Source organism: Rhamphochromis sp. 'chilingali' (assembly GCF_963969265.1).
Source record: "Rhamphochromis sp. 'chilingali' genome assembly, chromosome: 14".
NCBI classification, from domain to species: Eukaryota; Metazoa; Chordata; class Actinopteri; order Cichliformes; family Cichlidae; genus Rhamphochromis; species Rhamphochromis sp. 'chilingali'.
This window is the reverse complement of record NC_137941.1, coordinates 31,970,762-31,996,566: the sequence shown is the minus strand read 5'-3', so window position 1 is coordinate 31,996,566 and position 25,805 is coordinate 31,970,762. Positions and strand designations below refer to the sequence as shown.

Here is a 25,805-nt window from a genome sequence, read left to right as displayed (position 1 = left end):
CCACATGAGAGACCCTGCAAACCCTTCATCGTTTGGCAAGATGTGACACAGAGCAGTGGGCAAACAGACCCAAACATTTCACAGGAAAAGGTTTTCGAGTGGGATCTATGGAAACTTGTTTTCACCATTTAAAAAAAAATTCCAACCATAATATTTGGGGTTATTAGCTCACAATTCCTTGTTAGGTGTCTCACAATTTTTACTTAACCCCTAAGTTTTAGCTAGTAAATTGAAATTTTGAGATACCTAATTTGACATTTTGATGCCTAGTATTTTTTCATTGGCAGAAAAAGGCTTCCATAACGAACCCTTGTGTACAGTGCAGGCAGTGTCCCTATTCCACAAATGTAAGAGTGCCTCATTTTCTACAGTGTGAATTTCCAGAGAATAAATGTGATTCATCTGCAGAGCACAAGAAGCTTTAAACAGTTCTGTGGTTCTGAGTACCACAGAGGCCTATAAAAACAAGGCCATGGAAACAGTCACCTAATTTTAAAACCACATCCTTGTTTGCCCTGTTTCACATACATCCAGTAAAGGGCAGATATAGACAATCAAACACCGCCACACCAACATCTAACTGCCTGATTGACTTTGTACTGTAACAGGGGAAAGTTCTCGATTCATCCTCTCCCCAGAAACAGGCTAAAAAAGCGCTCAAAGTGCAGCAGGACCATTAAAATCAACGTTTAGCATCAGTTGAAACACATTTCACGGCTAAAGCTCGACGTTGTGTCAGGCTGACTCCCCGTGCAGCCACAAGAGGGCTCAGTGTGACCGTCATAACACGCAGAAATGTGGGAGACAGACGCACTCAGGCTGCTGGAACCACTTAACGTGACAGAAAACGGAAAAAAAAAATCACACACAACAACAACAATTGCACTTAAAATAAAGATTGTTTTAACAAGAACTAAAAAGGTGCTCCACAGTAATTGGCGTGGAAGAGATCAGTGTATGTGTGAATCACCCGAACAGCACGCTCTCCTCCCAAAGATTGCCCAACATGTTAGGACATCATTTGGCTTTCAAAATATCTCCCAAAAAGGAAATTGCCACATGTGCTTAAGTCCTCACAGAAAGAGGAAGTATGAGCTGCGAAGGACACGTCTAAGATGAGATTTTTTTGTTTCCACCTTAAGATGTTTTTACAAGACTTTCACGTAAACTAAGGAGGCGGTTGCCTTGACAGAAGGACTGACATAACAGCAGTCTGGTGAGTTTCCTGTGTTAAACAATGGTATCTAACACCATAACATCAAAACCTCTGAACTCTAATCATCCATGATGCTTCTGCATGTGTGGCACTCAACACAGTCTCATTTCTAGATCAGTGTCATGTTGACCAAAACAGATTTGGTACGAAGTCCTGTCGGTGACGTAAGCGCCAGACAGACTTTAACACATTTTTTTCTGTTCCTTCAAGAGACAGATTCAAATGATTTTCCTACTTTTAATGCTTTTACGTACATGTGCCCAGATATTTTACAAAAGCATTGCTCACTGGAGCCTGAAGTAAACCAACAGAGGACTCAGAAATAAAGAAAAAACACGTGATATTTATTTAAGCTACTTTCTTCTCACAAGCACACGCCCACAAACACGCTCACAAATGCAGTTGGCATGCTCCCTCTTAACCGGTGTCATTTAAACATGGCAGACCAGCGGCTGGATAAAGGATGGGAGTACAATGGTCAGTGTTGGGGAGTAACGGAATACATGTACCGCCGTTACGTATTTAGAATACAGTTACTTTGTTGAAATAAATGGATTACACAGCAGAATTTTCCTGTTTCATATTGTGGCGGGTCAGGACTGTTTGGGTTTGGTTTGACAGCTATGTTCTGTTGTTCCAGGCGGCAGCGTTACGGTTGCCATGGTGACGCGCACTCTCTGCGACTGCGTGTTTCCTGGGTGAGAGAGCGCCTTTTTGTTGTTGTTGTTGTGCTAAGCTAATAGGCAGAATGCTACAGGCATAGCCCTAAAGAATGTAGCCTTATGGGCAGTGTAGTCCGTGCTGCAGGGAGAATGGACTGCCATACCCGTTATGTGTCTGTGAGCGCGAGGAGGGAGAAAAAGGAGAGTGGAAAAGTAGTTATCGTAGCAGAAACGGGAGCGGGAAGCATGTAAATATAATAATAACCACTGCAGCCAAGAAGAGTGCCTGACGAGCCCAGTTGTAAGTAAGCTATTACGACTAGACTGTATGCTGTGTTCATGTTTTCCTCCGAAACAATAAGTTCCGTTGGAGCAGCCTTTCAACTCCTCTCTCTGTCTCTCGCTAGCAAACTTGACCCAGACAACAAAGTAAAGCTATTTTTCGGCTACGAGCCCAACACCAGAGGTCCCTTTACTATGGTTCGGACCCGCGGACCTTCAGTAACAGTAATAAATCACAGCAATAGTACATTCACGTAGTTGTAAAAAGCATGATAATATATTAAGTAATCCAAAGTATTCAGAATACGTTACTCTCATTGAGTGACGTAACGGAATACGTTACAGAATACATTTTGGGGCATGTATTCTGTAATCTGTAATGGAATACATTTTAAAAGTAACTTTCCCAACATTGCTGGTGGGATGTGGTGAAATCTTAAATTGTTTTAATGGCTCAGTGTGGGGAAAAGAATCATAAGTCACAATCATTTCTATTGAGAGCTCCAGTAGATTTTCTTAGTGTGCAGGCTGTAATCAACTGACCTGCTGCCCTCTGTGGATGTCCACAACTGCAAACTAACCTGTTTATCCTGCACTAACCTGTAGAGCAGGGGTGGGGAACTCCAGGCCTCGAGGACCGGTGTCCTGCAGGTTTTAGATGTGTCCTTGATCCACTTGGCACCGACACTGGCACTCGAGGCCCGGAGTTGCCTACCCCTGCTGTAGAGGATTGTCATGCAACCTTTAAATAACATAGTTCGTCTACTTCAGTTTGTTTTGCAGCACGTTTCACATATGAAAAAATATAATGTCTCATGTACAGACCCAATATCTGATTTAAAAACATTTGAAATTTCCAGTTTATGAAATATCACTTAGCAGCCCCTACCTTTACATCTAACCTCTCTCCTTCCTCTCCTCTCCTGTCCTGTCTTTCTTATCTTTCTCTATCTCTGAGTGACGTTAGCTCTCTTTCTTCTCTCTCCATCTGAAATACAACAGCTGAACCTTTAGCTAGACTGTGAGACAAACTGCACACAAACGGTTAAAAAGCGTTATTTCTTTTATAATCGCTCCTCTTCTGTAACGCTAGCTAGGCGCTGAGGTACTGATATTTATGTAAATGTAGTGAGTAAAAGCAAAAGGTTGCCAGAAAAAGAAATACTCAAGTAAAGTACAGATACCTGAAAATTGTAAATACAATATCACAAGTCACCAACAGTCTACACAGTGAGTAGGCAGAGAAAAAGGGAAAAAACCTTCAGGTTACTCACTTAAACAGAAAAGAGAACATTTGCTGCGTGAGCTCGGGATATGTCTCACTGCTGAATTGTAGCTTTGAACTGGTACACATTTCTCGCAGCACATCCTGTTTGAAAATGTGACATTTACTCAGGGATTGTACTCGATGTAGGGCTTGACTCATATCTTGACGAATGGCTGTGGCTCATGGGGATTCCTTTATCCACTGGGGAAGCCCGGGTGTGGCTTCACACCTCTGTATAATTGCTTTGGGCTTGACTCAAGAGACTTTAATTGAATTTCTGGAGGAATTTTTTTCCCCTTATCATTTGTTGCTTTGATGGACTACCTCATCTCAACTTTTTGAATGGGCTCTAGTTAGGACCCAGTATGTCCGGATTCTAGGTTATCTGAGTCAAGTGCCGAATACACAGATATGCTGAAGCATGTTTTAAGGATGCCTTCCTGTGGTTTGTGTGCTTTGACATTCACAAACACGTGGTTGCCTTATTAATGCTTTAATGCAGCGGTTCCCAAACTTCTTTTGCTGGGCCCCCCTTTGTTTTACATGAAAAATGTTCGCGCCCCCCCACACGCACACGCATGCATGCACTAACACATCCTCCAACCACACACACCCATATTTTGCTCCATTGCGGTTTATTTCACACCTCAAACATTTAGTAAACAATTAAGCAAATACAAGTAAACTGCAATAAATAAACCACTAACTCTTTTATGCTACGTCCGCACCTACGCGGGTATTTTTGAAAACGCAGCTGTTTCATCCACACGTAAACGCCGTTTCGAATCAGCGAAAACTGAGATTTTCCTCCTTTTTTGCGTTTCCGTGTGGACGAGGAATACAGAGTTCGTCACGCAGCGTCAAAGGTATGTGCCTTTTTTCATGTCACGCTGTGCGCCACGTTATTGTTTACATGAGATGAATTGCAGAATGGCAGATAGAGACAAAATACTGTTAATCTGACTATCTGCAGGTTTTACACGCTTACATATAAACACGCAGTTACTGTCCCTCCATTTACAAAGGCAGAGGCGTCACGGTGTGATTATTTTACGTGTAGTTTTTTTTTTCCTGTGTAATAATATTCAACATTGCTATCAATACATTTTTCAAAAAATGCCTCTCTGTGCAAAATGGGTTTAAAAACATAAACAGCTGTTTGTCTCTGATTTAGACAGGGGGTTGTTATTTGGGTGTTTTTTACAGTTTCTCTGAGCATCTTGGGATGAATCTGCTGGGACGTCTACTCCTTGGGAAGATTGGCAGTTGTCTTGAATGTTTTCCATTTCTGAATGATCTTTTCACTGCATAATGATGGACTTCATATTGTTTGGAAATGGCCTTATAACCCGTCTAATATTGACGGGCTGAAACAGTTGCTTCTCTGTGATCATTACTGATGTCTTTCCTCCTTTGCATTGTGTTGCACTCAGCATCAAGGCAATTAAACCTCTGCGATATTGATCTTGTCCGTTAAGTGGCAGAGGGGGGTGTTAATTAATTTCAGCTGCTTTGATGTTAAATTAAATACAGGTGCATTAGAGGGGCAACAGTGAAACAATGGCATCTTCCATAGAATACCAGAATTGGTTAGTTCACCAGTGATGCTCAGTGCTTTTCACAGATGAGAGCAGGATCACCCTCAGCACATATGACAGACACTAAAGTGTCTGGAGAAGCTGTGGAGAAGAAGGTTTTGCTTGCTGTAACATCATCCAGCATGACCGGTTTGGCGGTGGGTCAGTGATAATCTGGGACATATCCATGAAGGGATACACAGACCTTTAGAGGACAGGCAATGGCACCCTGACTGCCGTTAACATGCCGAGTCCAAGGGTCCCTCTCCACCTGCGTCTCAGCTTGAGTCCATTGATTCGTCTCTGCAAGTGTGTGAGCACAATCCTGAATCCAAGAGTTCCAAACAAACAGCCTGAGTATAAGGGTCTCTGTCTTAAATGCAGATACCTGCTGAGCCTTCTGTGGAGTTCCTACATTGTTCCTACCCCCAAGCCTACACCAGGGTCTCCTTTGTTGTCAGCATCAGCCTTCTTGTTGTCAACCACCTGCTGCGACATGTGATTGCTCCATCTCAGCTCCTGGGCTCCCATCCATCTTTCAGCGTATTTCTGTCTCAGTGATCGCTGGCTTCCACACAAGCCTCTAGAGGAGTCCCCTCTCCTCCTTCAACACAGTCTCTCACTGAACCTCCACTGCTGGCATGTTGTCCATCTGCCTGACGTGTCCCATCACCAATGCCTGTCACCACTCAAACCATTAGAGGGTTTCAGTCACTGGTCTCTCAGGCAGCCCACAGAGTTGCTTTATCTGCACGATTGGCCACCTGGCCGGCCGTACGAACCGCCATCTTCCCCATGCTTGCCTCAATGCCGAGCTGATCCCAGAACTGTGTCTTGTGTGTTTGATTTTCTGGCTCCCTGCTTTTTCGCTTTTTGTTTGTAGTCCTGCTTTGGGGTCTCGTCCTCATTAAATCTGACAGTAAGGATATACAGTTTTTCTGCTTTCTGCTTCTTCTGGCTTAATCTTTTCAATTAGAACTATAATAGCGTGTATTTTCTTTTCCGCCAAAGTAAAATGAAGCGTTTTAAACATGCTTAGGGTGAATTTAGTTCTTCTGTTAATTCATTACATTATAGACATTTCTTTGAAAGCAAAGACTTTTTTTCTTTTGCGGAAAAAAACAACACAAAGATTTCACATTTCTTGCTGAAATCTTGCAACAGTTAAATATCCTGTGAATGAAAAGTGAGTTTTCAGTCATATTTAACAACAAATATAAATGTGCTTATGCTCTTGTAGACAATATGAGCAACTAAATATATTGTTTATATTTAACATCCGTGTTTATGTTATGGGCGTTTTTTCTGGTTAACAGTTAGTGAACCAGAATAAGTTATTTTTAGTTAACATAGCAGTGAGGGATTTGATTTCGGGAAGGTTTAGCTGATTTAACGCTGTGTTGAAATGCAAAGGAAGGAGAACAGGGAGCTGAGAGGTGCAATCCAAACACACTCTTCCTCCTCTGTGTCTGTGCGTCGTCCTGTGGAGGTGGAACAAAGCTGTTGAGTCACCGGCTGGGCAGCACGTTTGAGATTCCTCTCTGCATGCAAGGGTCAGAGGTGAGATTTCCTCTCTTAGGTCTGCCGTGTCGAGTAAACTGTCTCATCCTTCCTTCGCCTGTGTTGTGCCTCGGTGTCTCTTTTTCCTAGGTGAGTCAATATTTACCACTTACTTGTTCCTAAGCTGTTTATGTTCTTAATAATTTCTGACTTTTCTGGGGCAAACTCTGCCACTGAATGTGGCCTCGGTGCTCGAATTCTTAGAAATATGAGGTCTACCATTCGCCTGTTTACTTTTTCGAAAAAGTGCGTTTGTAATGTTTACCACAAAGGAGGCACACTTCCTTTCACACTATAGTAAAGATGCCCACTGCAGCCAACACAAATGTTTGATTTTTGAGCGATGGATAGATCTCATAGAGCAGGAATAGCAATACTGACACCTTTTTTCTTGTATAAAACTGACAGATGATGAGAAGAAAAAGGGACGATTTTCATGCCAAATCAAAAACCTCACATTAAAGGAGTGATTCATTTAGGTGCATTCTGGGTGGCTGTTCAGTGTGGGTTGTACTGTGCGGTTTTCTCGCAGTTTGTCATCTCCAAAGCTTATGTAGGAGTTCTTCCTGCATTACCGTGACTGAACTTTGTCAACATTGTATGTGCTTTTTCACATCCTGCAATGCCATGCAGCTGAGTAATTCCAGACCAACAGACTCATCAGGAATATTCTGTCCTAAAATGCCTAGAAAGTTTACAGAATATTATATAATGATGACATGACATTAAGGTCTTTAAATTTCAAATTTATCGATTCATGTATTTTCATGTATTTTCAAGAAAGGTAAAATGATCTTACGTGAACACTTTGCTGTCGCTGCACCCTGATAACAGGTTCCTGTAGCCACAGTGCTGTTTGTTTTGTGTGTTATCAGTACCCTGCACAAATATACCCAATGAAGGCTTTGATGACAGGAATGAGAGATTTGATTTAGGGAAGGTTTTTCTGATTTAATAATGTATTGAAATGCATATCGTCAAATCAGTTCAAGAGTTACACAGAGAGGCATTTGTTTGTCATGTTGTGCGGATATTTCAGCTTCTGTCCTTCCCCTTTAGACCTTTCTACCTCCCTCGGGAGTTTGGACAGTTATTTATAACTGTTATTTGTTTTAATCCAAGAGCAAATGTAGATGGCTGCTGCAGATGTAACATATGCACAGTGGTTTGGCTAGAAAATAAGAAAAAGTTGTGTGGGACTTCAGTCATTTTTCTGTTGTGTTAAAACAGGTTATTGCCCCATGTTTACATCAACTGTACATTGACTCTCCTGCTAAGAAAGAGGACACTGGATTTATTCTTTAGCATTATAAATGATGCATATGAGGATTAGTCAATACACTTGGTTCATCTCTATAAACAGCAGCTTAAACACCAAGCTTGAACTGTGAACAATCCACCTGCAGATGTATGAGAGGGTGTCTGGTTGGGATATTTTCATAAACAATAGCCTATGAATATTTCTGTGTTGAAAGAGCAGGGTGATGAGGGATAGGCTAGACTGATGCAGGAGGAAATTAAGCAAATTGTCAAATATTAGTATAAGGAGGAGAAAAGAGGAAATTGAAGCAGGCACAGCTTGCTTAAGGCAGGGACTGCAGGGAGTGTACACAGTGATTTGACAGCAAAGGGAAAAAAACAAAACACTTGTAGGCTTCAGCTTCTCATGTGGATACGCAGTATAATCCCTGAACAAAATCTTGTAATTCTGGAGCATTCATCTGCATTCCCAAGCCTGCAGTTTGTTCGAGTTTAATAATAATAATAATAATACATTTTATTTAAATAGCGCCTTTCAAAGCACCCAAGGACACTGTACAACAGATAAAAACTGGAAATATACACAATGATAAAAATAGAAGATAAAAGTTAAAACATACAGAAATTTAAGAATAGGCAATTTTAAACAGATGAGTTTTGAGGGTGGACTTAGGTGAGTGGCGGCCGGTGAGTAGCGGCAGCCAGTCGCGCCAGCGTTCACTCAACCGGAAGACCTGGCTCATTCACAGCTGTATGTTACTGCTGCTCTTAGAAACTGTGTTTACTTGGACATTTAGACCCTTCTACATTATGTTCTCTTGCATGTTTAAGGTAGATAGCTTAGAGGAAAAATAACAGAGCCACAATAGAAAAAAACGAGAGCAGCCTTCTCACAGAGGATTTCACCTCAAACCAAAAAGCACAAACAAATTACCATTTCACACTACCTGCAATATTGTTTCCACAATGTGAAAAAACACAGTCACACTATTCATGTTCTCAGGCTCGGCTGAAGGAAGGGTAACTCCCGTTGCTTTCCCTTTTTCAGAGCTAAATGAGTCATGTATTTTGATAACCTCCCACAAGCTCCATGTCTTAAACTTAAGCCATTAACCCTTGTTCAAGGATGGCACGGTTTCTGCAGGCTAGTTTTAGAAAACTATTCCATCACTATTTCTGAGACGTCTCCCTTTGCGCTCTTAAGGGCTGAAATGTCATTTATATTAGAAAATTCCCACATTGTTCGTCTCTTATCAGGCCAGCAGGGATGGTCATCCTCACATTTCCGGGAAGGCTTCCTCATACCGCATCTTTAATTTAAAACAGAATTTCTCAGACATGGTTAAAAATAACTTGGTTTAGCAAACATGAGAACAAGATTCAAAGTGTTCTTAAGGACAGCGTGTTTCCTTTCAGCTTGTGAAAATAGTCTGATCTGATGCTTAACAATCAAGAGGCGTGAGCATCCTGAATTAGAGTGCAGAAAATTCTCTGGGTGCAAATAAAAACCTAAATAATTAATAAATATAAAAATACAGATATTTGGTTAGGAAAGGCTATGCAAACCATGAAATTCAGGTGGCGCTTGAGAATGCAAACACTATTTATTGGATTTAAAAGCAGCAACAGAAGGTAGAAACTTGGAGGTGCAAGAACAGGCGCACAGATTCTCCTCCTCTGCATATTTTAACAAATCCACAACAACTATACAAAGGAAAATAATCCAAAAGTCTTAGGCGTTATTTGAGCACACTAGGCTGTGTGCTCAAAGATAAATAAGTCATCTTTATGACTGACCTACAGGGTGTGTCAGTCTTGTGAGCAAGTTGTTACTTTTATTGCTGGTTGATGCGATTCATTGAAGATCTGGGTTTCAATTCTCCATTGAAATCACATCCTCTTCCCCTTAAAATAAAAAAAGTTTGTTGTTTTAGCTTAGCTAAGGACTTTTTCATCATTCTAGGAACATGGAAATGTTAAAAAGCTGACATTTGCCACGTTTCTCCAAAACATTTCTGCGCTGTTCAAACTATTCACAAGATGGGGTTAAATGAGGTTAAAGGCAAATTGGAGGAAGAGCAAACTGAAATTGAGTAAACATGAACATTTAAATGAGTTAAAATACTGCTTAGAATTTTTTTAAGGACAAACTTTAGCAACTTAATGTTGGTTTCGACTGATCAGTCAGTCAAAAAGATGAACCCTGAGCAGTGCTTGAGTATTGTGATATTTCCCTTCCTGAAGTCCAGAGTTTGTCTCCTACAGCTGCGAGCTGTTTGTTAACAGCAGTTGAAAGAACATTTTGTTGCTGTTGCACGTTTATCTGAATCACAACCGGAATCTGTATGTTTATGGTGACGCATACAAAGTTTGCAACCTCTGTTTAAAGCCAATCACTGCTGAGCTCACTGCTGTTTGTTTCCACATCATCCTTGATTTTAAATATTTGACTGCCCTACAGAAAGCACTTGTTGTTTCAGGCTCGTGCAGTTTTAAGCTGCTACACCAAACCTGCTGACAAACTAATTTAATTCCAACATAACATGGAATTGAAAGTAAAATCCTGAGCTACGCATGCACGTAAAGTGTCTGTCTTTTCCTGAGATGTTCGTGTTATCAGTACCTTGCACCTGTGACCGCTCTTCAGTGTATGTGGCAATCGCTGCCCTATAAACAGATGGACAAAGTTCACATGACTGAACAGATCTGTAGACCAAATGAACATTTAACCAAATGTAAACAGAAAACAGACGCTTGTTCCTCTCTGTCAGTTTGCTGTAGCGAAATTTAAACATTGCACAAATTTGGCCCGTTAGCGAGGCCCATTTCCCAACAGCTTCTGTAAGTTTTCTGCCATGCAAGCATTTTCAATAACACTGCTGTGGTTTACAACATACAGCTTGACTTTGTCCAATGAATGCAAACAGAAAAGGTCGTGCTGAAGATGATTAGCAGATTTTATAAACTGTAGATTATTGCTTTAAGATATCTTAAGATACGAAATGATTTCCAGCAGCCTTGCTCCTCTTGCGCCCTTCCCTAAAGTGGTTATCAACACTATGATAACGATATTCTCATCAGCCATTCACTCCTTCCACCATCTGTTCCCAGAAGCAGACATCTTTAGTGCTGCTTGCTCTGGAAAAACTGCATCACTTTCTTGTTTTGTGCCTTGACTGAAACTTAATCGGGGAGGTTTAGATTCAAAATGCTTTCTGATTAATTCATCCAAAACTTTTATTATTATTATTATTGTTATTATTGAACTCTAATGACATTATTCAGAATAGTCATTTATCTTATAGTGGGTCTTGGTACAACTGCTTAGTATTGGTGTTTTAGCTCCTGTCCCTTTAAGTCATTTTTGCTCTGATTGGCTACCCCTTGCAAACAAAAGGTCTGAACAGCAAGCGAGTGGATACACTGTGATCAAAGGCAGATTTGTGTGCCTCACGCCGGATTCATGGTCCTGTGTTAAATTGACTGAACGAGAATAGATCGAATTGAAGAGAAAACTTCACTATATAGCCTTTTGGCAGTGACAATACAAAGTAATGGAGGTGCACGATACACAAAAGTATAAATACTGTCATTGGCATCTGTGAAGGCTACATCATATGGGAGGTCTGCTGTGAACTGTGCATGGTGAAGCTAGCATGTCACAAGTCTGTCATAGCTGTGTGGCCCTTTGTAGATGGAGTGTGATCTCTGAATAACAGTCAAATAGCTCCCAGCGAATATTAAACAGTTATGAGCTATTATAGATGATCCCTTTCTACCTGATCTTGAAGATCTTAAAGTAGACCAAAGACTGAAAAAGAGTTTATCTCTACTTTTGTTTTACTGAGAACTATATTTAATGTGAGCTTCCACAGTTATTACAGAGTATTTATGAGGGGGAAAAAGCAAAATAAAGAGCATAAGGTGTCCGCTTGAAGTTTATTATTGACTGTAGCTGTAATAGTGCATAAACTGTAGATCTTGCAACACTGCCAATGACAAAAATGATAGAGAATTTCTCTTCCAAAAACCCAAATAGTGCTCAAAATAGGCAGATCTTGGCTGGGAAACCTGCTTCTTTCCTGCCAGGAAGCAATATTTTGAGCTGCACTGATTAGCCATTGTCTGCAGTTAAGGATGTTTCCAGTAATGTGTGAAAGTGGTACCAAGATAAGGTGCTGAAAAGTGTAATATTACACAACTATAAATCTATTTGGAGTTAAGGTGGTACACCACCATTTCACAAAGAGTGCATGTGTGGCTCTGAGTCATTCAAAAGTACAGTAAGAAAGAAAAAGTTAAGCGTCATCTGACTTTTGGTAAACATGAGCTCAGTCTGAATCCACTGCGCAGCCAACCTCTGGGATCCCTGACCTGCCCGCTGGTTTACACCTCCGGTGACTCACTCGTTTCTGTCTTCTTCAGCCTCATGTCTGCAGCGTGACCCGATGAACCAGTTCACTTCTTCCCACGCTCGCCCCTCTCTGCCTGAACTTGTCTAAATAGCTCAACTATGCACTGGAAGCAGACACAGATATTGGGTCTAAAATGAATTAAAATTCAGCTCTCCTTTTATACCTTGAAAATATTTTTTGTTTAAATCTAAAGACCACTTAGCCAACTTTATTTTAAGCCGTGCTTATTTTCCATTATTTGTTTTGCTTTTATGAACAAAAACTGAGTGAATATAAGCTTTAGATAGATGGAGCCTGCTTTTGCATGCCTGTTTCTCACAGTCAAAATGTTGTGAACCTTTTCTTCTTAGAAACGAGATTTCTTCAGAAGAGCTTCTGCTCAAAACAAACAACAACCACTTGAAAAGTGCACGTGTAATCGAGATCCTGTGTGGTTTGCATGCAGTGTAAAAAAACACAAGCCAACAATAAAAGCACTAATATTAGCCAAGTCTCGATACCAACCAATATTGCCTTTGACGGTTGGCCTGTGAACCCAGGATAACACTTATTGAAGGCACTGGCTTGTTTTTATCTGTGGTGTCACACTGCATACTGGTTACATTTTTCCCAGAAAGATGTGAAACATTTTGATGAAACAAAACTAAACAAACACCACTCAGTGTTAAGACACGTTCACAGCGTTCACTGGAGCCCTCTTTAACCACAAGCAATCTCCCATTCATTATAGTTTTCCCATCAGCAGTAGCTCTTCCTGTATCGTGATACACAGGTGAGAATTTTGAGGTTTCGATCATTTCCTTTCCTTCTTCCCACAGCAGCTGCACACATTTCGTTGCTACTGTGTTCTTCTAAAAGCCTTTGCTTGCCTTGGTGCAGATTGTCAAAACTTACCATACCGATTTGTGATATTATGTACCAATTTATTTCTTTTTACTTAAAATTGCAAACGACTCAAGATGTGCTGATAGATTCATTATCGGACCATCGCGAAACATCGGGTAGACAATGCAATGAAATCATGGTCATATACACTAAAAACAGTTTCTGCCCCAAAGCTGTTAAAGCATTATAAACGTTTTTAAATTACTACTGATGGGAGGGGGGGACAATATCATGAAAGCCGGGACTGGCACACACATTTGTTTAATATCTGTCATTTTTTTAAATTTATATTTCCTTTTATTTTTTTCTATATTTTATCACCTTTTCAACACAGAAAAGCACTGCACTTGTTTTGTGTGAAGTTTCCACACTATCTGCAGCTACAGACTCTGCGGGTGTGAAGTCACACAATGTTAGAAAAAAAATCTGTCATTAAATCTCATCTGAACGTGACCTCATACAGAGTATTACAGCTGCTGTTTCAACCAGTTCAAGCATGTATGCTAAACTACTATTCATACAGAGTTTCAGAAGATGGGTGGATGAAGTCGGTGGGGGTGAGGGGAATTTATGAAACAATTGAGATTTTATTTTAACTGCTTGTGTGCTGTTAATGACAGGTTTCTGTACCATATTTAGGAAAGCAATGTTTTGTTTTGTTTTTTCCTCTGGCGCTTTCCAACCACATCCATGCAAATAATTCAATAGGAAGTTAAAACCAGCAGTAACAGTCATTTTGGATCAAACATGAATGGATCTGTTAAGATGTTAATCACTCAGTAAATCAGCATGTTTGATTCAGATCCATGTAGAAAATGTACCGAGTAAGTCACTCCTTACTCAGTACACTCATGTCTGCCTTCTGCTTTAGTCGTGTACTTTAATTGTAACTGAACCTGATGACTGGACTCATGACTGGACTGATTGTGTAATACCAGTACTAGTTCAGTGAAAGGCTGGTAATATGTAATTCTAAGTTAAAAGCCATTTTCTCTGGTCTTCTATTGGTTTTAATAATTGCCCAGACATATGCGTAAACCACACTGAACTGATGAGAAAACCATGCACATTTATGCAAACTCATGAACTGATGTCAGCCAGAAGAAACAAGGTGCTCAGGTGTGAAAAAACCCAGATGTTGCTTCTAACGGCACTTAAAGCTGGTACTGAATTCCTGGGAAGATTTTAAATTTTATTGCTTCTTTATTAGAAAATGTCATATGCTGGGCTTCAACTCAGATTCTCTGGAACTTTCAGTCACAGGAGCTGATTCAGGGAACTAAAAGGTCCCTTCAATCCACTGTTTTTACACATGGGAACTAAGTTACGGTTACTTTCACACAAAAGCTGGTGAAGCAAGACCATCCCTCTGGCTTGTTGGGAGGTGTGGGCGTGTTTATTTCTGCTTGAAAAAGTAACTGCTGGGACCGTAACATTTTACTTCTCTGATTCACTGCCGTGGTTGTAACAAGCACTGCACCTTCTTTACATTCGCCCTCGCTCTCACTCGACCACACCCTGCCCTTCTGTCTGTGTCCCTGTCGCCTCCAGAATGTTTTCATAGAGGTGGCCATACAGGGGTGACACACCATAAAACCAGAATTTCCAGTTTTAATATGCTGTCGGCAAATATAGTTTACTTGAAAAAGTATGACAAAGAGCAAAATGAATGTTCTGCCTGGTTAATTGTCGATATCAGCTGATATCACTAAGAATAGGTACATATCAAAACCAAATAAGATTTTAAAATCCATAATAATCTGTTTTGATTGATTGATTGATTGATTGATTGATTGATTGATTGATTGATTGGAAGTCTCAACCATTGTTTTAATGATTCTCAGCAGAGCCGAGCAGAAGCATCGGCTCTCCCAGAATGGAGTTATCCTTTAACCCTGGAGAAACCATGGGGTCAAATTTGACCCCATGGTTTCCCTAGTAAGCCAATGGGGTCGGCTCTGGCCCCATTGGTTCTCCGGGGTTAAGAGCAAACTTGGTCAGGAAAGACAAATAAATATTACAATCATATAAGAATTAGAATCATAAATATTAGATCAGGCAAGAGTGTGAACTGTTGCCTGTCTCTATGTTATGTTATGCCCTGAGATGCACCAGTGATCTGTCCAGGGATTTGCACCAGCTTGTCTGCAACCTTATTACATTATTACCAACATAGGGCAGTCTTGCCCGGAGGCACTAAGGCGGGGCAGCAAATTTTGGGGGTTGCCCAGCGACCCCCTTGGTGGCACCCCTGCCCTGTACAGGCCCACATTTTGCACCTTTTGAAGACAAACTCTGGTTTATCTGCTTGTAAACACAGTCCCTGCTTACATGTTGTTTAAAACTAGATCAAATGTTCAGTGCCAAACACAACGGGCTAAACAGCCGCAATCTGTCGAGGTTACCAGGTTACCTCACTATGTGTAAACAACCACATTAAAACTACGGACGCATGCAGTTAAATCAAATCGGTCTCAGCGCGCACTTTTTTACTACAAGCCACATTCACATTCATATTCGTACAACACTTTAACAGTCATAATCACACTCGCACTCATCACGGTGGATGCGATAGGAGCAATTGTGGGTTTCAGTAAACCAATGACCATATTAAAGTGGGATTTGTTATTTGTTATTTTATTTAGTTCAAATTGTGGTGCTTTTATTTTGAAGGTCAAGCTTGCCTGCGTAAACAATCATTACACTGCATGTGTGTGTAAGTGGGCGTAGGCTACCGATGTGCCAAAAAGTGATCGTCTGCCAAAAACTGATTTCTGGCATTTGCCAAAAAGTAATTACAAGTATTTAAACTGCCATGAATAAACTTTTGGCCTTTAAACAGCGAAGCATATCAAATGTATCCCTCAATAATATAAAATAAGTCATCTTGAGCCACAAAACAACATTGGTATCACAAGCTAGAAGCCGCAGTCAGTTTTTGACAAAGTGACTAAGAGGATAGCAGAAATTGCAACTATATAACAATAGTTCCATAAAGATATTTTTAGTGGCCAAAAGGGGACTGGATTGGTTTTAATGTTGGTACAATAACGCAGAGTCATAAAGATACTTAAAAAACAGGTCATTTTAAAATTTTATATATAACCCCGTAAACCCTGTTCACTAAAATCTACTTACCAATATAAGTAAAGACATTACACATCAAAACAAACAAACAAAAAAACACACACACGGCAACACTGGAAATCAGTTTTTGGCAAACGATCACTTTTGTGCTCGTTAAAAAGTTTGGGCAACCAAACTGTTCTAGAAGTGGATAATTGTAAAGAAACCTCGGAAGAATGGCGACTATCTTTGTTTATCTTAGTAAACTTTATTTTATGTGTTTTTGGCGAACTAATGGAGGCTTGGGTTGTGCATTTACTTAGTCCCACTTGACACTTTACTGTCTGGGGGTATGATTTGCATAGCAACAAATCTGATGTTGTCCGACACTCATACAAATTCACCAGTTTTAATTCAGTTCCTCCTGAGGGGTTAATACATTCCATGCAAAAATGTAGAGGCTGGCCAAGGGAGCAACACTTAACACTGGACTGTTATCAGGAATTCTGGGTCTGCTTCCAGTCATAAAGCATTACGCAGCATTTTGGCTTACACACGCAGCTCCTCAAATACCAGAGCGCTAGTCATTCACGATCAAGAGAAGGAGCTAGATGGCGTGAGAAAGGAGAAGTGAGCAGGAGAGAGAAAATATCAGGCAGTGTACAGTTAGCTCTTTCAGTTTCTCTGGTTTTTGCTGGATTTTAAAGGCTCTTGGGCTTTTCACATTCTCTGGATGTAATTTAAAGACGCAGGAAGACCTGGCACTAGGTCAGCTGATTTCCATTTCAGGTTTTTGCTGTGACTCTTAGCATGTTCACTTCTAAATGTTCTGTATCTTTGTTTTTCAGCCATGGGTTCAAGTTCAACACTGGCAAGCCTTGTGTTTTTCCTTGGTTTGTGTGGAATCTGTAGCGGATTTGAACAGGGTGAGCTGAGTAACACTGCTTCACACACACACACACACACACACACACACACACACACACACACACACACACACACACACACACTGAACACATTAACACATTTTTAAATGTTTCTGTAAATTTATCATATGTCATGTTTTTGCCAAGCTGCAGTTTGAGCCACTAGCATGATCTGAAGTATTTTATTGCCCTCTTGTGGCCAGGGATAGAATTACAACAACACTGATTTTTAACTCTGCTTGGGAAAGTTCAAGTAAAAACACATGGAGCAGGAAATATGTCACATCTCAGTTCAGTTCAGTTCAATTCAATTAATTTCAAACAAATAACAACATTATATTTGACTTTGAAATGTTTGATTTCTCAGCAATAAAAGGTTAAATAACTATTTTCTCTATTCCACACTTACATGTATGTTGCAGAGAACTGTACTGACTACAAACTCCAGTTTGAGAGGGTTTTCTCTGTTCCTGGAGATGTGGCTATGCTGAGAAGCACACTGGTGTCCTCAGAAGTCTTTGATTTCAAAACTGTCCCGTACAACATCACGTGGTACAACTCGGTGTCAGGCCAAGAAATCAGCAGTCAGACTGGTCACATCCTGGTGCACGAGGAGACTCTGTGGATTCTCAATGTAACCATGAATGACAGTGGGGATTATGTGACCATACTGAGGTAGGAAGCACTAGTAGAAGTAGAAATATTAGAAATGAGTAGAACACAGTATTAATTTACACCTTACACAACTCATCGAACTGCCTCCATGATCTATCAGTAATCACAGTGAACACAGAGTGGTTTATGGCTTTTACTGTATTGGAAATTATAATAGGAGAATGACGAAACCGCCCACATCTCAGTACTTTCAAACACTTTTATTCCGATTGCCGTTCACACACGGGCTGCAGCTTTGCAGCTTGCAGCCACACACTCCAACAATAACAACCGGATTCCGCTCAGGTGCGTCCGCCTCCCGTGCAGCGGCACTGCTGCAATATTATCTATCCCCAACACAGAATTTGATTTAGATTTTCAAAATCTAAGATCAAGATCCCTTACAATTCCAACAAATTTAATATTAATATTGTTTGATTTTTGACTGTGAAGAAGGTCAAACAATGACCCTCACTGCCAGGGCGAGTGTGCCCAATTATCTATTCATTTATAATATTTCTGCTTAATTTCCCAACAGGACTCCTTCCCACTGCTACAGGGAGGCTAGCCGACTGGTGGTGGATGAAAGACCTACAGGAGAATGTGGAAGGCCGAGGAAAGCTTATCAGCTACTTACAAAAGGAGTCACTGACAATCTGAGCTGCCCTCTGAAGAACGAAATGAATAAGCTGAACAGCTACAACATCTCTTCCTCCATCAAGTGGTACAGAGTGAGTTCTCCAGAATTGTTGTTGAGTGCTGCATGAAACCTAATGGTTTTAATGGAGAGACTGCACAGTAGCTGCAGCCTCAACTATTTACTACCACTATTCCAACTTCTATCAATACCAGGAATGTATTGAAACTCTGGGGAGATACGAGTGTTTAAAAATTGCAATTTGACTGACAGCAGATCCCAGTCTCGGTGTGTTTGTGTGCGTGCCCTTTAATTTTGTGGAAGGGAAACAAACAGTTTAATAATATTAAAAATCATGGAACTCTTTAAATGTCTATCTGAACAGATTAGGAGCAGCAAGAGCCCTGACAGGGACTAGAAAGAGAGAGCAGATTTCTCCTGTTTTGGCTTCCCTTCATTGACTTCCTGTTAAATCCAGAATTGAATTCAAAATCCTGCTCCTCACATACAAGGTCTTAAATAATCAGGCCCCATCTTATCTCAATGACCTTGTAGTACCATATCACCCTATTAGAGCACTTCGCTCTTGCTCTGCAGGCCTACTTGTTGTTCCTAGAGTATTTAAAAGTAGAATGGGAGGGAGAGCCTTCAGTTTTCAGGCTCCTCTTCTGTGGAACCAGCTTCCAGTTTGGATTCGGGAGACAGACACTATCTCTACTTTTAAGATTAGGCTTCAAACTTTCCTTTTTGCTAAAGCATATAGTTAGGGCTGGACCAGGTGACCCTGAATCCTCCCTTAGTTATGCTGCAATAGACGTAGGCTGCCGGGGATTCCCATGATGCATTGAGTTTTTCCTTTCCAGTCACCTTTCTCACTCACTATGTATTAACAGACCTCTCTGCATTGAATCATATCTGTTATTAACCTCTGTCTCTCTTCCACAGCATGTCTTTTATCCTGTCTTCCTTCTCTCACCCCAACCGGTCGCAGCAGATGGCCCCGCCCCTCCCTGAGCCTGGTTCTGCCGGAGGTTTCTTCCTGTTAAAAGGGAGTTTTTCCTTCCCACTGTCGCCAAAGTGCTGCTCATAGGGGGTCATATGATTGTTGGGTTTTTTTCTCTGTATCTATGAAGCGCCTTGAGGCGACTTATGTTGTGATTTGGCGCTATATAAATAAAATTGAATTGAATTGAATTGAAAACTATCCCAGTGGCTGTAAACTGTTCTCCAATTTAAATAGTTAACATTTTTCTTCATGCATTGTTAATTTGAAAAAAGACTTATGTGTTTCTCCCTCTAGGGTTGTGACCCCATAGAGGACGGAACAGGCAGCTATGAGTACTGGGGCACCAGACTGAAAATTACCAGTGTGGACCTTCAACACAAAGGCACCTATACCTGTACTCTGACATTCACCCTGGGTGGCATCAAAGGGTCTGTATCAGAGACTGTTAGCGCAGAGGTCAAAGGTGAGATTGTAGAAACAGAAAATGACTTCAGCAGTTTCTTTGTCCATATGTAAAGGGGATTTTTCTAATAACAGTGACGACACAGTAAACATTGTTCAAATTGTTTTTTTCTATGCAACATAGCATTGGGCAAATTGGTTTACAAGACAAAATAGCAAATCAACAACTTGCCAATGGCAAGTCATTAGCTAAGAAGCATACCGTGAGTAAATATCCCTTTTGAAACTTGTACTGAATATTTCGAGTAGTATGAACCAAAATGTTAGCTGAACTAATAAACACATCTTTACTAGGGTCAGAGCATTTCCCCCAGGACTCAGTGTTTCTGCAATCACGTGCATTAAACCTCCTTAGCCCAACATGAGAGAGCCCAAGACCTCCCTAAAACCCACAATCCAGACATCTAGAAGGGAGTCTGTTTATAGGGGTCCAGGTGGTCAGTGATCTTGTGATGGCTTAGGTTTGCTAACTGTAAACTACATAGTGGAAAATATCATTCCTTTCCAACACATCTTTGTGATTGTCCAACCTCTATTGTAGACTACTGTACACAGTATTTGATGTTCTCTATTTCAGAGAATTACTCTTTGGTTCCACAAGTGCATGAACCCTCAAATGAAGTAATCAAAGCACAGAGAGGTAAGTCTTCTAATCTATGATATTCTGAGAAATGTGGTGTTCTGTTGATTTAATATTTATGTATGTCAGGCTTCATTTAGGCCAACATATTGTGTTGAAAGTCAAAGACTTCTGCTTTAATTCTTTCCATAGTGCAGGGAGAGACCATAATTTAGGATGAACATAGCAATGAATATAAAAATGTTTCAATAAATACATTTTTTGGTTGATAGAGTTTAAAGAAATAGAGTTTAATACAGTGGGGCAAAAAAGTATTTAGTCAGCCACCGATTGTGCAAGTTCCCCCACCTAAAATGATGACAGAGGTCAGTAATTTGCACCAGAGGTACACTTCAACTGTGAGAGACAGAATGTGAAAAAAAAAAATCCATGAATCCACATGGTAGGATTTGTAAAGAATTTATTTGTAAATCAGGGTGGAAAATAAGTATTTGGTCAATAACAAAAATACAACTCAATACTTTGTAACATAACCTTTGTTGGCAATAACAGAGGTCAAACGTTTACTATAGGTCTTTACCAGGTTTGCACACACAGTAGCTGGTATTTTGGCCCATTCCTCCATGCAGATCTTCTCGAGAGCAGTGGTGTTTTGGGGCTGTCGCCGAGCAACACGGACTTTCAACTCCCGCCACAGATTTTCTATGGGGTTGAGGTCTGGAGACTGGCTAGGCCACTCCAGGACTTTCAAATGCTTCTTACGGAGCCACTCCTTTGTTGCCCGGGCGGTGTGTTTTGGATCATTGTCATGTTGGAAGACCCAGCCTCGTTTCATCTTCAAAGTTCTCACTGATGGAAGGAGGTTTTGGCTCAAAATCTCACGATACATGGCCCCATTCATTCTGTCCTTAACACGGATCAGTCGTCCTGTCCCCTTGGCAGAAAAACAGCCCCATAGCATGATGTTTCCACCCCCATGCTTCACAGTAGGTATGGTGTTCTTGGGATGCAACTCAGTATTCTTCTTCCTCCAAACACGACGAGTTGAGTTTATACCAAAAAGTTCTACTTTGGTTTCATCTGACCACATGACATTCTCCCAATCCTCTGCTGTATCATCCATGTGCTCTCTGGCAAACTTCAGACGGGCCTGGACATGCACTGGCTTCAGCAGCGGAACACATCTGGCACTGCGGGATTTGATTCCCTGCCGTTGTAGTGTGTTACTGATGGTGACCTTTGTTACTTTGGTCCCAGCTCTCTGCAGGTCATTCACCAGGTCCCCCCGTGTGGTTCTGGGATCTTTGCTCACCGTTCTCATGATCATTTTGACCCCACGGGATGAGATCTTGCGTGGAGCCCCAGATCGAGGGAGATTATCAGTGGTCTTGTATGTCTTCCATTTTCTGATGATTGCTCCCACAGTTGATTTTTTCACACCAAGCTGCTTGCCTATTGTAGATTCACTCTTCCCAGTCTGGTGCAGGTCTACAATACTTTTCCTGGTGTCCTTCGAAAGCTCTTTGGTCTTGGCCATGGCGGAGTTTGGAGTCTGACTGTTTGAGGCTGTGGACAGGTGTCTTTTATACAGATGATGAGTTCAAACAGGTGCCATTCATACAGGTAACGAGTGGGGGACAGAAAAGCTTCTTACAGAAGACGTTACAGGTCTGTGAGAGCCAGAGATTTTCCTTGTTTGAGGTGAACAAATACTTATTTTCCACCCTGATTTACGAATAAATTCTTTACAAATCCTACCATGTGAATTCATGGATTTTTTTTTCACATTCTGTCTCTCACAGTTGAAGTGTACCTCTGGTGCAAATTACTGACCTCTGTCATCATTTTAAGTGGGGGAACTTGCACAATCGGTGGCTGACTAAATACTTTTTTGCCCCACTGTATATATACTGAGTTACTGTTTGTGCATGTGTTCAGGGTACAACTTCAGTAAAAGGTGCCTGGTGTTTGTGCCGGGTGTCTGGAATCCTTTTGTTGATATTTATTGGTTGGACAAAGATGGATTCTTTGAGACTAACACCTCTCACCGTGTCCACATGTTAGAACAGCGGTCAGTACCTTAAATCTCCATCAATTTGTTTTATTTGCTTACTTTTGAGAACGTTGAGACTTTTGGGAATTTTAGGACGATCTCATCTCATTGTCTTCAACAGTTTGCTGCCCCAAGATGGCTCCAGTAAAGGTGCGTGGTTAGAGACCTGGCTGATATTTTCTGAGCTGAAGGAGGAGGACTTCAACATAAACTACACCTGCCGTGCGTACAGTGACAGGGGCTTTCCTGAAAGATATTTCAGTCTGCAACCAGCAGGTAAAAACATTATATCTCACCTAATGTTGCTTACTAACCTTGAGGACTAGTGTATGTTCTCCCAATCAGTTAATCAAGTAATCTTTTCTCTAAAATATGAAAAAGAAAGAAGTCAAACTGACTGGTCAGTAGGTGGTGATTTCTCTTATACCAAACAGAGCTTCAGAGCAGCTTAGGACTGCAGTGCAAGTTACCATGGCGATGTACTCCAGTAAGAAGCGAACCTTCGTAACAGTGAAAAACCTGGATTTGAGCTTAGTGAAGTTACCTCACTAAACTCAAACCATGCTTTGTGTAACAGTCCTCAAAGTGTGAACGAGCACAATGTAAAAAACTTTTTGAATAACATCCGGTCAGTGAAAACATTATTAACATTTAATCCACCAAAGCATTTCTATTAACTTCTTTTATTCATGTTGACTAGTTTTATATTATTTCACATGGGATAACTTTATTACCATGACAACAGATGTTCAAGGTAAATAAACTCCCAGTCAGACTAATCACAGGTCTCAGCACAACGAACTTTTAACTACAAAATATTAAAGAAGTCTATATCCAAAACATTATCTGTAGAAGATATTTATAAACTGTTACAAAGAGTTATGATTATTGTTTAAGCTTTTTATTTATTTAGTTTATTTCATCACTGCAGTCGGCACGCTTTGAAAGGACCAACCTGAATTGGACTGCAAGTCTTTGTTCAAAGTGATAATAAGACAGGAAAAATGTTAGCATAATTTAAACATCTATTTAATATCAATAATTACACCAGATGCAACATTTTCATTAAGGGAATTGTGCCAGCTTTGAATGATGATCTTTTTTATGAAACTGAAAAATAAAATAAACTAAAGGGAAAACTGTTGTAAAGTAAATCAAATGTTACATTTTTAAGGTTCACTCGCTTTTTTGACATTTAATTCTCTTGGTTGTTCATCTCCCCAGATTCAAACATCACCGTTGTAACTGGTGCCTGACTGTAACGCACAGTAACCAAACTGATGCATCAGCAAAGTACTCCATCTTTATCAGGTTTGCCTGTAAAATCCACTTATAATGGCTGCTAATCAGCAAATGAATAATTTTATGTTAATTATTGAGGTTGTAGTTTGCAGTGGGGATTTACTGGAATGAATTAACCAAATATAAACAATGTTTTCTTTGTAACGTGGGAAAAATGTAATAGAGCTGTTGTGTTGTACTGCACAAGATATTACTACTGCAATCAGTGTCCACTGTATATACACATATATATATGCAATAAATATTCTGAGCATGTTGTTCAGTAGACGAGTGTTGTGTTAATTTACAAACCTTTATATCTACACATTTAAACGGCAAACCTAGCTATCCTAAAAGAAAGTGGTTTGAGAAAATCTTCAAGGTGACCTGAATGTTTGACTTAGTGCAATGTACCAGTCATGATGTTTTGTTGCTATAAGTTAAGGTTTTCATAGGTGGTAGTGAGACAATCTTTCTTATATGTGTAGTCACACCTGAAAAGGAATTGATATTACAGGGCCATCGTTACATGTGTTATGAAAATTATCACTGAACACTTGGACATTTGCTGGGTTAATGAAGTCCACTGAGCAGGTTGGGGAGGAGAGGATGTTGTCTAAGCTAACATCCATCATGGACAGCCCCTCCCACCCCCTGCATGAGACTGTACGAGCACTGAGCAGCTCGTTCGACAGTAGACGTTTACACCCACGGTGTAGGAAGGAGCGCTACCAACAGGTCATTCTTACCAACAGCTGTCAGACTCTGTAACACAGTTTAACAATTTTTTGGTTATCTTACTCATCAGCTTGTTTGTTCACCCTACATGCATACGAACTTCAGTTGCTTATGTGTATAGGACCACTTTGTGTCTTGCATTTATATTTTATATCCCTCTTGCTATAAGATCTGTGTAACCACCAAATTTTCTTATTTGTGGGATAATAAAGGTTTATTCTATTCTATTACCAAGGTGAGCTGACTCTGATGTAATATCTGTCCTGCTGTCCACATCATCCTCCACATGAGAGACCCTGCAAACCCGTCATCGTTTGGCAGGATGTGACACAGAGCAGTGGGCAAACAGACCCAAACATTTCACAGGAAAAGGTTTTCGAGTGGGATCTACGGAAACTTGTTTTCACCATTTAAAAAAAAATTCCAACCATAATATTTGGGGTTATTAGCTCACAATTCCTTGTTAGGTGTCTCACAATTTTTACTTAACCCCTAAGTTTTAGCTAGTAAATTGAAATTTTGAAGTCCCTAATTTGACATTTTGATGCCTAGTATTTTTTCATTGGCAGAAAAAGGCTTCCATAACGAGCCCTTGTGTACAGTGCAGGCAGTGTCCCTATTCCACAAATGTAAGAGTGCCTCATTTTCTACAGTGTGAATTTCCAGAGAATAAATGTGATTCATCTGCAGAGCACAAGAAGCTTTAAACAGTTCTGTGGTTCTGAGTACCACAGAGGCCTATAAAAACAAGGCCATGGAAACAGTCACCACATCCTTGTTTGCCCTGTTTCACATACATCCAGTAAAGGGCAGATATAGACAATCAAACACCGCCACACCAACATCTAACTGCCTGACTGACTTTGTACTGTAACAGGGGAAAGCACACAGACACAGAGAGAAACACGCAGTCCACACAGAAAGTTCTCGATTCATCCTCTCCCCAGAAACAGGCTAAAAAAGCGCTCAAAGTGCAGCAGGACCATTAAAATCAAAGTTTAGCATCAGTTGAAACACATTTCACGGCTAAAGCTCGACGTTGTGTCAGGCTGACTCCCCGTGCAGCCACAAGAGGGCTCAGTGTGACCGTCATAACACGCAGAAATGTGGGAGACAGACGCACTCAGGCTGCTGGAACCACTTAATGTGACAGAAAACGGAAAAAAAAAAATCACACACAACAACAACAACAATTGCACTTAAAATAAAGATTGTTTTAACAAGAACTAAAAAGGTGCTCCACAGTAATTGGCGTGGAAGAGATCAGTGTATGTGTGA

At 40.6% G+C, this 25,805-nt stretch overlaps 1 protein-coding gene across 7 annotated transcripts; it reads left to right on the top strand.

Annotated features, from left to right (window-relative positions):
• Positions 1 to 1,059: 1,059 nt before the first annotated feature.
• On the top strand, positions 1,060 to 24,757 carry LOC308410635 (interleukin-1 receptor type 2-like). 7 transcript variants are annotated; one of them, XM_080904138.1, is made up of 9 exons: positions 1,060 to 1,216; positions 17,039 to 17,116; positions 17,539 to 17,791; positions 18,309 to 18,501; positions 19,708 to 19,876; positions 20,453 to 20,515; positions 22,394 to 22,526; positions 22,630 to 22,784; positions 23,733 to 24,757. In XM_080904138.1, the coding sequence occupies exons 2-9, from the start codon at positions 17,041 to 17,043 to the stop codon at positions 23,762 to 23,764; spliced, it is 1,074 nt and encodes a 357-aa protein (XP_080760264.1). In that variant the 5' UTR covers positions 1,060 to 1,216; positions 17,039 to 17,040; the 3' UTR covers positions 23,765 to 24,757. The 7 variants fall into 7 exon arrangements, with proteins under 7 accessions (XP_080760264.1, XP_080760261.1, XP_080760263.1 ...); XM_080904135.1 differs by lacking the exon at positions 1,060 to 1,216 and adding an exon at positions 1,639 to 1,693; XM_080904137.1 differs by lacking the exon at positions 1,060 to 1,216 and adding an exon at positions 1,949 to 2,179.
• The last annotated feature ends 1,048 nt before the right edge of the window (positions 24,758 to 25,805 follow it).